The sequence below is a fragment of the Phlebotomus papatasi genome, unplaced genomic scaffold, assembly GCF_024763615.1.
Source record: "Phlebotomus papatasi isolate M1 unplaced genomic scaffold, Ppap_2.1 HiC_scaffold_25, whole genome shotgun sequence".
Classification (NCBI taxonomy): Eukaryota; Metazoa; Arthropoda; class Insecta; order Diptera; family Psychodidae; genus Phlebotomus; species Phlebotomus papatasi.
In genome coordinates, this window is record NW_026604485.1 from 143,823 (window position 1) to 156,814 (window position 12,992).

Consider the following 12,992-nt stretch of genomic DNA (forward strand, 5'->3'; position numbering starts at 1 on the left):
TAATTGCAATAACAGGCATTTGATAAATTCTTTAATTGCAATAACCCAGAAACACTTTTAAGTGATCAAGGGGTCTGTCATTTACAAAATAAAGGATCTAATATTTATTGACTTTTTTTTATTTAATGATTTGAAGTTTCACACAGGCATTTGATAAATTCTTTAATTGCAATAACGCATAGAGACTTTTAAGTGATCAAGGGGTCTGTCATTTACAAAATAAAGGATCTAATATTTATTGACTTTTTTATTTAATGGTTGGGAGTTTCACACAGGCATTTGATAAATTCTTTGATTGCAATAACCCAGAAAGACTTTTAAGTGATCAAGGGATCTGTCATTTGCAAAATAAAGGATCTAATATTTATTGATTTTTTTATTTAATGGTTTGGAGTTTCACACAGGCATTTGATAAATTCTTTGATTGCAATAACCCAGAAAGACTTTTAAGTGATCAAGGGGTCTGTCATTTACAAAATAAAGGATCTAATATTTATTGACTTTTTTTTTATTTAATGGTTTGGAGTTTCACACAGGCATTTGATAAATTCTTTGATTGCAATAACCCAGAAAGACTTTTAAGTGATCAAGGGGTCTGTCATTTACAAAATAAAGGGTCTAATATTTATTGACTTTTTTTTATTTAATGATTTGAAGTTTCACACAGGCATTTGATAAATTCTTTGATTGCAATAACCCAGAAAGACTTTTAAGTGATCTTTTCTTTTTTTATTTAATGGTTTGGAGTTTCACACAGGCATTTGATAAATTCTTTGATTGCAATAACCCAGAAAGACTTTTAAGTGATCAAGGGGTCTGTCATTTACAAAATAAAGGATCTAATATTTATTGACTTTTTTTTTATTTAATGGTTTGGAGTTTCACACAGGCATTTGATAAAGATTGCAATAACCCAGAAAGACTTTTAAGTGATCAAGGGGTCTGGTCTAATATTTATTGACTTTTTTTTATTTAATGATTTGAAGTTTCACACAGGCATTTGATAAATTCTTTGATTGCAATAACCCAGAAAGACTTTTAAGTGATCAAGGGGTCTGTCATTTACAAAATAAAGGATCTAATATTTATTGACTTTTTTTTATTTATTGATTTGAAGTTTCACACAGGCATTTGATAAATTCTTTAATTGCAATAACGCATAGAGACTTTTAAGTGATCAAGGGGTCTGTCATTTACAAAATAAAGGATCTAATATTTATTGACTTTTTTTATTTAATGATTTGAAGTTTCACACAGGCATTTGATAAATTCTTTAATTGCAATAACGCATAGAGACTTTTAAGTGATCAAAGGGTCTGCCATTTGCAAAATAAAGGATCTAATATTTATTGACTTTTTTTTTATTTAATGATTTGAAGTTTCACACAGGCATTTGATAAATTCTTTAATTGCAATAACCCAGAAAGACTTTTTATTGACTTTTTTTATTTAATGGTTTGGAGTTTCACACAGGCATTTGATAAATTCTTTGATTGCAATAACCCAGAAAGACTTAAGTGATCAAGGGGTCTGTCATTTACAAAATAAAGGATCTAATATTTATTGTCTTTTTTTATTTAATGGTTTGGAGTTTCACACAGGCATTTGATAAATTCTTTGATTGCAATAACCCAGAAAGACTTTTAAGTGATCAAGGGGTCTGTCATTTGCAAAATAAAGGATCTAATATTTATTGATTTTTTTTATTTAATGGTTTGGAGTTTCACACAGGCATTTGATAAATTCTTTGATTGCAATAACCCAGAAAGACTTTTAAGTGATCAAGGGGTCTGTCATTTACAAAATAAAAGATCTAATATTTATTGTCTTTTTTTATTTAATGGTTTGGAGTTCCACACAGGCATTTGATAAATTCTTTGATTGCAATAACCCAGAAAGACTTTTAAGTGATCAAGGGGTCTGTCATTTACAAAATAAAGGGTCTAATATTTATTGACTTTTTTTTATTTAATGATTTGAAGTTTCACACAGGCATTTGATAAATTCTTTGATTGCAATAACCCAGAAAGACTTTTAAGTGATCAAGGGGTCTGTCATTTACAAAATAAAGGATCTAATATTTATTGACTTTTTTTATTTAATGGTTTGGAGTGTCACACAGGCATTTGATAAAGTCTTTGATTGCAATAACCCAGAAAGACTTTTAAGTGATCAAGGGGTCTGTCATTTACAAAATAAAGGATCTAATATTTATTGACTTTTTTTTTATTTAATGATTTGAAGTTTCACACAGGCATTTGATAAATTCTTTAATTGCAATAACCCAGAAAGACTTTTTATTGACTTTTTTTATTTAATGGTTTGGAGTTTCACACAGGCATTTTAATTCTTTGATTGCAATGAAAGACTTAAGTGATCAAGGGTCTGCATAGAGACATTTGCCAAAATAAAGGATCTAATATTTATTGACTTTTTTTTTATTTAATGATTTGAAGTTTCACACAGGCATTTGATAAATTCTTTAATTGCAATAACCCAGAAAGACTTTTTATTGACTTTTTTTATTTAATGGTTTGGAGTTTCACACAGGCATTTGATAAATTCTTTGATTGCAATAACCCAGAAAGACTTAAGTGATCAAGGGGTCTGTCATTTACAAAATAAAGGATCTAATATTTATTGTCTTTTTTTATTTAATGGTTTGGAATTTCACACAGGCATTTGATAAATTCTTTGATTGCAATAACCCAGAAAGACTTTTAAGTGATCAAGGGGTCTGTCATTTACAAAATAAAGGATCTAATTTTTATTGACTTTTTTTATTTAATGATTTGAAGTTTCACACAGGCATTTGATAAATTCTTTAATTGCAATAACGCATAGAGACTTTTAAGTGATCAAGGGGTCTGTCATTTACAAAATAAAGGATCTAATATTTATTGACTTTTTTTATTTAATGGTTTGGAGTTTCACACAGGCATTTGATAAATTCTTTGATTGCAATAACCCAGAAAGACTTTTAAGTGATCAAGGGGTCTGTCATTTACAAAATAAAGGATCTAATATTTATTGACTTTTTTTTATTTAATGGTTTGGAGTTTCACACAGGCATTTGATAAATTCTTTAATTGCAATAACCCAGAAAGACTTTTAAGTGATCAAGGGGTCTGTCATTTACAAAATAAAGGATCTAATATTTATTGACTTTTTTTATTTAATGATTTGAAGTTTCACACAGGCACTTGATAAATTCTTTAATTGCAATAACGCATAGAGACTTTTAAGTGATCAAGGGGTCTGTCATTTACAAAATAAAGGATCTAATATTTATTGACTTTTTTTTATTTAATGATTTGAAGTTTCACACAGGCATTTGATAAATTCTTTAATTGCAATAACCCAGAAAGACTTTTAAGTGATCAAGAGGTCTGTCATTTACAAAATAAAGGATCTAATATTTATTGACTTTTTTTATTTAATGGTTTGGAGTTTCACACAGGCATTTGATAAATTCTTTGATTGCAATAACCCAGAAAGACTTAAGTGATCAAGGGGTCTGTCATTTACAAAATAAAGGATCTAATATTTATTGTCTTTTTTTATTTAATGGTTTGGAGTTTCAAACAGGCATTTGATAAATTCTTTGATTGCAATAACGCATAGAGACTTTTTTAAGTGATCAAGGGGTCTGTCATTTACAAAATAAAGGATCTAATATTTATTGACTTTTTTTATTTAATGGTTTGGAGTTGCACACAGGCATTTGATAAATTCTTTGATTGCAATAACTCAGAAAGACTTTCAAGTGATCAAGGGGTCTGTCATTTACAAAATAAAGGATCTAATATTAATTGACTTTTTTTATTTAATGATTTGAAGTTTCACACAGGCATTTGATAAATTCTTTGATTGCAATAACCCAGAAAGACTTTTAAGTGATCAAGGGGTCTGTCATTTACAAAATAAAGGATCTAATATTTATTGACTTTTTTTATTTAATGATTTGGAGTTTCGCACAGGCATTTGATAAATTCTTTGATTGCAATAACCCAGAAAGACTTTTCAATTTCAATTTCAATTTATTGACTCACAAAACTTAGGGTAGTTCCCTCTTACAAATTTGTGGCATAAAAGAAAAAATAAAAAAAATAGTTTAAAAAAAAGGAAAATGAAGCAAAGTAAAATAAAATATAGCTTATAAAACAAATCAAGAATTTATAAAATGAAAAGAGAAATTAGCAAGGTCCATTCTGGAAGTGCTCCCTAATAGTGTCAGGCGATCTACGCTTCTGAGGGGCGAGAGAATTATACATAAAAACCCCTTTGACAAATAGAGTTCGTCTGAAGGACTCATGGTGTGGCTTAGGGACAATCAGTCCACCGACTCTAGCCGACCCGCCAGGAGTCAAGAGAGAGGCCAGGTACCCAGGGCATCCCGATGCAATCAATCAGTGATCAAGGGGTCTGTCATTTACAAAATAAAGGATCTAATATTTATTGACTTTTTTTATTTAATGGTTTGGAGTTTCACACAGGCATTTGATAAATTCTTTGATTGCAATAACCCAGAAAGACTTTTAAGTGATCAAGGGGTCTGTCATTTACAAAATAAAGGATCTAATATTTATTGACTTTTTTTTATTTAATGGTTTGGAGTTTCACACAGGCATTTGATAAATTCTTTAATTGCAATAACCCAGAAAGACTTTTAAGTGATCAAGGGGTCTGTCATTTACAAAATAAAGGATCTAATATTTAATGACTTTTTATAATTTAATGATTTGAAGTTTCACACAGGCACTTGATAAATTCTTTAATTGCAATAACTCAAAAAGACTTTTAAGTGATCAAGGGGTCTGTCATTTACAAAATAAAGGATCTAATATTTATTGACTTTTTTTATTTAATGATTTGAAGTTTCACACAGGCATTTGATAAATTCTTTGATTGCAATAACCCAGAAAGACTTTTAAGTGATCAAGGAGTCTGTCATTTACAAAATAAAGGATCTAATATTTATTGACTTTTTTTTATTTAATGGTTTGGAGTTTCACACAGGCATTTGATAAATTCTTTGATTGCAATAACCCAGAAAGACTTTTAAGTGATCAAGGAGTCTGTCATTTACAAAATAAAGGATCTAATATTTATTGACTTTTTTTATTTAATGGTTTGGAGTTTCACACAGGCATTTGATAAATTCTTTGATTGCAATAACCCAGAAAGACTTTTAAGTGATCAAGGGGTCTGTCATTTACAAAATAAAGGACCTAATATTTATTGACTTTTTTTTATTTAATGGTTTGGAGTTTCACACAGGCATTTGATAAATTCTTTAATTGCAATAACCCAGAAAGACTTTTAAGTGATCAAGGGGTCTGTCATTTACAAAATAAAGGATCTAATATTTAATGACTTTTGTTCAGCACACGGAAGCTGAACAGATTTAGGAAGTTAAAATGCACTAAATTAAATTAAATTATGTAAGCAAGAATTGAAAATATGTCATAAGAATATAGGTGAAAACAAAGAATGTAATTTAGGTCATGCCACTGCTCCAAATTTAATATGTGTCATAAAGTGGGAGTGCATGGCAAATTATATAAAAAGTGAAAATTTGTGAATAAAGTGTGGCAGTTAGCTCTAACCGACAGGTGAGGCTTTTTCTGCTCCAGAACAGACGCTCCTAAGTCAGGCGTCAGCCCTAACGGGCTCAAGGCGGGTGAAGAGTAGAGTGCGGTCATAGGGTGCTGATGGATATAGCACCTCGCGTGACTGCACCAATCTTCACCAGCCCAACGGTCCACTCTCATCGTCGTATGAGATGAAACCCCCCTTATCATTAGAGAAATTTATTTCTCTTGGTCCTTTTCAGCTTACCTACAACCTATCTACAAGTTGGTCCTTCTCGGACACCAGCATCCAGCTTAGTACAGTCATACCGCTCTGTTCAACGCAATCTCAACATCCGCATTCTTCATTACACTTCTTCCAATATCTTCAAATTTCGTCACAACATCTTCACATCTTTACCACCACGCAATTTATTTCGGCTTCAAATCTTGCACCGATCTTGACAGTGCGTAAACCCTATCAGATAAAATTTCACTTTCAAACTTTTCAAGCAATTTAAATTTTTTCCCTCTTCAGTGGGAAGGAACTATCGTACGGCGCCGCCGGAGAGAGAGGAATCATCCCTCCCCGAGGCTCTAAAGAACCCCCCTACAGAGCCCCCCTTGACATTCTACCAGCTGTGTACTCACTCCAGCTCTTGGGATAACAACCCGGTACATCCACCACAAGAAACGGCTCCAGCTTCAAAACCGACGGCAAAAGAGCCAATACCGAGGCCAAGACCCATCACAATCGCACAGTACAAACAGCGGCTGGCAGAATCAATCCATAACAGAAACTTCACAAATCTTCCTCCCAAAGAAATCCCAAAGAGGAAGAGAAGGAAACGAAGGGGAGGGCGCCGCGTTCAAGAAAAAAAATTAAAAAGGGCTCTTAAAGTCCTATCGAAACATAAAATTATATAATTCCTTGCTTGAAATACACCTTTTCACTCAATTTTTCACACATTTTTTTTCTTTTCCTGGTCACTCTTACTTGAAAACTTAATCGCACTCACGAATCGCACTCTCTCAAGATGGAAGTTGCCTCAATCATTGAGCAACAGAGGGATCTGTGCGACAAGATCGAGAAACTTGGGGTTAATTTCAAAAAGGAATCCCAAGCCCGACGCACTAAAGAAAACGTTGAGAAACGGCAAAAGAAGCTCGAAGAATATTGGAAAATATTTAAGGAAAATCACGCGACACTTCAAGCATCTCTTGCAATCGACGATCCGTATTTCACTGAGAAAATATTTGAAGAAACCAAACGATTGCACAACTCCATCAGTGAAATGCTGAGTATCGAAAATTTGCGTCTTCTAACTCAAGCTCAAGAAGACGATGACGACGAAGAGGAAGAAGAAAAAGCAAAACAAAACGTGGGCAAAAACACTCTGACCAAGCAAATTCCAGAACAGCCACAGCAACGTCAGTGGCAAATGCCCATTTTTTTTCCCACACAACAAATTGTGCAAAACCCAACAATACAATCCAATGCACTCAATAATGCAAATAATCATCAAAGGGACACCTCCAAGCAAGGAACAAGCCCAAAACAACCACTGGACACCTCACAAGAAGGAACAAGCCATTCAAACATCGCATCGCAAAGGTACCAAACAAATTATCAGCGCAATCACGGTTCCAATAATCAGGAACACACTCAGTGGCATCCTCCAAATCCTCAGAATCCACCGCAGGATTTTACAGGGTTTCCTCACTTCCAGGGATACCCATACTTTCCAACTCCGTATCCATATCAAGGAATGGATTACAGGGGAACAGCACCAAAATTGCCACCAATATCCATTGAGAAGTTCACCGGTGATCTCAAGAAGTGGCAAAATTGGATCCAGCTATTTGAAAGCGTCATAGACAAAAATCAACGCATTTCCAACGTGGAAAAATTACAATATTTAAACAATTATTTGGAAGGAGAGCCAAAAGAATTAATTTCAGATCTCAAGCTACAAGAAGACAGCTACCAAGAAGCATTGGATATTTTGAAGCAAAGATATGATGACCAACGGCAAATCATTCTAGCCTACACAGCACTTGTGTTAGATCAAAAGAAGGTGAATTTTCGGTCAGCTCAAGAAATCATCGATCTACACAACAAAACACTTCAATGCTACAAAGGATTGAAGACTATGGGTGCACAAACTCTTGAGATTTTACTCACAGCTCATATGCTCCATAACATGGATAATGAATCTCTACGCATTTTTGAACAATCTTTGATAAATCCCATGAGTATGCCATCAATCAATGAAGTGTTAACATTCCTCAAAAATCGGCACAGAATATTGCAAAAGTGCAATAATGAAAACAAACCAAAAAAGCAACAACAGAATGGGGCACAGCCAAAAGACAATAAGAAAAATTTTCATATCAGCACTAATAGTGCATGTGAAATTTGCAACGCCCCACACAAAATTTTCATGTGCAAAAAATTTAAAGATCTCACACCACAACAGAGAAAAGATCAAGTTAAGCAGCACAAATTATGTTACAATTGCTTATCGTCTCACCATAGATATGAGGATTGTTCAAGCACAAAAACTTGCAAACAATGCAATGGGAAACATAACACCCTTCTACATTTCAATAAGGCAAAAAAAGAGCAGGGAGAATCACAACCAAGCACCTCAGCTCACCACTCTGATGTTCAAGAAAACGAACCTGAGCAAGGGGATAATAATAATCACCAAAAAGATGTTATTTCCCTCTATGTCAAACCGAAACAGAAAATTCTCCCTACAGCTCTCATAAAAATTCGTGCCCACAATGGACGATGGGACATTTTTCGAGCCTTGGTTGATACAGGCTCAGCTGAAACATTCATTTCAGAAGAAGCAGTGCAAAATCTTGCACTTCCAAGACAAAAAATCAATGCACCAATTCAAGGCATTGGCCAAGCCAGTGCAGGCATCTCAAAATATTCAGTGGAATTACAGATCAAACCACGATTCCCCTCAAATATCGCATTACATGAGAGAGCCTTAGTGCTGCCCAAACTCACGGGCATGATGCCATCAAGATCAATTAGTGCAACAGCAACTAAACACATCAACAACAATATGATTCTAGCAGATCCAACATTTAACATTCCTGGGCCAATAGATCTCATCCTTGGAATAAATCTTTATTCAAGAATCATAAAGGCAGAGATTCACAAATATGACAAAGACGACATCATTGCACAGGAAACAAACATTGGTTGGATCATATTCGGAGAAGCTCCAGCGAGCACACCATCAAGAAACAATATCATCAGTCTCATCTCAATGCAAGAAATTGATGATAACCTCCGACGTTTCTGGGATATGGAAACAAACAAGGAAGAAGATATCACGCCAAACGAAGATTGCGAAAAACAATTCAAACAACATGTTCATCGTGATGAGTCAGGAAGATTTACAGTTTCACTACCATTCAGAAAATCTCCCACAATGCTAGGAAATTCGAAGGACAGAGCAATGTCCAGATTCTTTAGCGTTGAAAGACGCATGGAAAAAGATGAAATTCTGAACGAAGAATATCACAAATTCATGAAGGAATACATTGAGCTTGGCCATATGTCCGAAGCTAATGACAACAAAGGCCAATACTATCTTCCACACCACGCTGTTTTTAAACCCTCCAGTACAACAACCAAAACAAGGGTTGTTTTCGATGCCTCCTGCAAGACATCAACAGGTGTTTCTTTAAATGACGTGTTGCACACAGGCAGCAAATTACAATCAGACTTGACTCATATCGTCATGAGATGGAGAAAACACGAATTTGTCATAATGGGAGATATCGAAAAAATGTTTCGTCAGATACTAGTGCGAGAAGAAGATAGGAACTTTCAGCGAATCCTCTGGAGAGAGGACAAGAACATGCCTGTAAAAGAATACACCCTCAACACAGTGACTTACGGAACAGGACCGGCAACCTATCTCTCAGTACGATGTCTACAAGAGCTCGCAAATCAGGAAGAACTCAATTTCCCCAAAGCTTCAAAAACACTACGAGAAGACTTCTACGTAGATGATCTGATGACTGGTGCTAAAACTATTAATGAAGCTCGCCAATTGCAAAAAGACCTGATCAACCTTCTTGCGAAAGGAGGCTTCAACCTGAGAAAATGGGTATCAAACACAGAAGAACTCACGGCACATCTCCAACCAGATCAAAGAGCAATTCCTGAAAACATCCAAATTGGTACTGACGAGCATATCAAAGCACTGGGAATAGAATGGAATCAACGAACAGACGAATTCACGTTCAGTCTCAATCCACGTGACTACCATGGAATTACGAAAAGGCAACTCTTATCAAGCATTGCATCAATCTTCGACCCCATCGGTTGGCTAGCACCGATCACAGTTCGAGCAAAGATCCTCATGCAAGAACTCTGGAATCAGGAGCTAAATTGGGATGACCCCACACCATCAGACACACAAAAAGAATGGTCATCACTCATGATAGAGCTCCGACAGTTGGATTCAGTGAGAATACCCAGATGGATACACACTAACAACACTACACAACTGCATGGATTCTGTGACGCGTCACAAAAAGCATACGCAGCAGTAGTCTACACAAGATCAGTCGATGAACAAGGACGCGCTCATATACATCTTATTGCAGCCAAAACAAAGGTGGCTCCACTCAAAAACAAGGTAACATTACCAAGATTGGAACTAAATGCAGCAGTCTTGCTAGCAAACCTCCTGCACAATACACTGGAAGCACTGCAAATCAATAAACCTGAAGTATATGCATGGAGTGACTCAGAAATCACGCTAGCATGGATCGCCAAACCACCAACCACCTGGGAAACCTACATTGCGAACAGAGTATCAAAGGTCCAAATCTCATACCGCAAGCAAATTGGAATCACGTAAGAAGTGCAGAAAATCCAGCTGATGCAGCATCAAGAGGAATAAAAGCTGAAAAACTGCTTAACGACAAACAATGGTGGAACGGTCCCACATGGTTGAAGAAAAACAAACAGCACTGGCCCATAGAAATCGTCGATGAACATTATCAAGCCTTTATGGCGCAAATAAAACAAGCTCAAAACACAATCTTCACCTTAGATGACTTCAAAACCGCAGAAGTAACGGCGTTAATTATAGAGACAGCTCGCAAGAAGGAAGAACCACAATCAGAGGACGAGAACATTATAAGATTCTCTTCCCTTACTCACTTAATCAGAGTTACAGCACTGCTTAAACGCTTCTTCAACAATCTAAAGAACAAAGCGATGAAGAAAACCGGCAAAATAAGTGCTGAAGAATACAAAGAAGCAAAAACAACATTAATTCACAGAATCCAAGAAACACACTTCAAAAGGGAAATAAACTGCCTTCAAAAGAATCAACCAATTCCGTCAAACAGCAAAATTCTTTCACTCTCACCGTTCCTCGACAAAGAAAACGGACTACTACGAGTAGGAGGTAAACTGCAACACTCCAACCTCGACTATGATGCCAAGCATCAAATTATTCTACCCAAGAATTCGCATTTCACAAAATTGATAATCCAGTACACTCACGATATTACATTACACGGTGGAACACAGCTTATGTTAAACACACTCAGACAAGAATACTGGATTATTAATGCTAAAAGTGGCATTAACAAAATCATTCACAAATGCCTTGCCTGCTTCAAACAAAAAGCAACACAGCACAATCAACTGATGGGAAACCTCCCCGATCATCGAGTAAGACCAAGCGCACCATTCACAACCACGGGTATTGACTATGCTGGTCCGTTCTCTACAAAATGCTCAAAAACCAGAGGAATCAAAACGTACAAAGGATACATCGCTTTATTCGTTTGTCTGGCCACAAAAGCAACTCATCTCGAATATGTGAGCGATTTATCAACAGAAGCCTTCTTGGCAGCTCTGAAGAGATTCATCGCAAGAAGAGGAAAACCATCAATAATATACAGCGACAACGGCAGAAACTTTGTGGGTGCCAAAAACACACTTACAAAAGAGCTGCAAGCATCTATCAAAGACGCAGGAGAAAAGGCACATCGTTACGCCACCAACCTTCAAATTGAATGGAAATTCACCCCGCCATATGCACCCCACTTCGGAGGCATATGGGAAGCAGGGGTAAAATCCGCAAAATATCATCTCAAGAGAATCCTTGGTGACACTGCTCTTACATACGAGGAATTCACCACAGTTCTACACACAGTAGAAGCAGCTATGAACTCCAGGCCGATATCACCCATGTCTAGTGATTCAAGTGACCTCGCCGCGCTGTCCCCGGGACACTTCCTCATCGGAAGACCTATGCTGGCCCCACCAGAATCAGACCAGACGAATCAAAATCCTTCCAACAGGTGGAAGCTAGTCACCAAACTGCAACAAAACCTGTGGGACAGATGGTCACGAGACTATCTAAATCATCTTCAACAGAGACCCAAATGGAATAAGACAAAAACAGAATTCAACGTCAACGACGTCGTGCTACTAAAAGATCAAAACACACCTCCACTTCAGTGGCCACTAGCAAGGATCACCCGAGTGTATAAAAGTCAAGACGGATTAGTCAGAGTAGTTCAAATAAAAACGGCGGAAAATACCATACTAGACAGGCCTATAGTAAAGCTAGCAAAGCTACCATTCCTAGAGGATGAAAATAAAGATCATCCAGCAGAAAAGGAAACGACAGCACTACATTATCAGATTCAACACAGCACACAAGAAGCTGAAACAAGACCCAAGCGTAAAATTACTCAAAGATCAAGGCCTTGCCTTACATTGCTGCAAATGATTGTCACTTGTTTTATGTTCCTAACAATGGCATTCGCAAGCAACGGAACATCAAACCTTCCCATAACAGGCGGCAACTTTACAATTGTCAACACCACTCCCGGGATTTATCTCGAGAAGGTCGGAGTGGCAAGAGTAAGGAAGGGCAAGGTCAAGATAGAGACACGCATACCCTGGGCTGAATTAAACGAAGATGCTGACAATGTAGAACAGGTGTACAATCAAACAATTCACGCTTGTTCTCGGACAAAAACGCTCACTGAAGTATTTGAATGTGGAGAATTCCCACAATATCTTACACATCTGAAACATGATGTCATGATGATGAATCGTGAGATTGTTAGCAGATTTAGAATTAGACAGAGGCGCAACATCATCACTAGACTATTCAGTGCAGTCTTTGGTCATGACAATCCAGATGACGTTGCAGCGAACAATGAATACGAACTAATACACACCATCAATCAACAATCTAGGATACTCAACCAGCAAATTATCGACTCGAACAGAATCACAGAAAATAAACTCGAACAATTCAGACGCAGAATCAATGAATTCTCGGACTTCACAAAACAACTAAACAACTATGCACAACAAAATGAAGCCAAAAAGGCACATTCATTTGCAAT

The 12,992-nt window shown here is 36.3% G+C and overlaps 1 protein-coding gene across 1 annotated transcript; it reads left to right on the plus strand.

The window, feature by feature from the left end:
• The first annotated feature begins 6,610 nt into the window (after nucleotides 1-6,610).
• Nucleotides 6,611-10,471, plus strand: LOC129809024 (uncharacterized). The gene has a single exon (XM_055858881.1). The coding sequence runs from the start codon at nucleotides 6,611-6,613 to the stop codon at nucleotides 10,469-10,471; it is 3,861 nt and encodes a 1,286-aa protein (XP_055714856.1).
• Nucleotides 10,472-12,992: the final 2,521 nt, after the last annotated feature.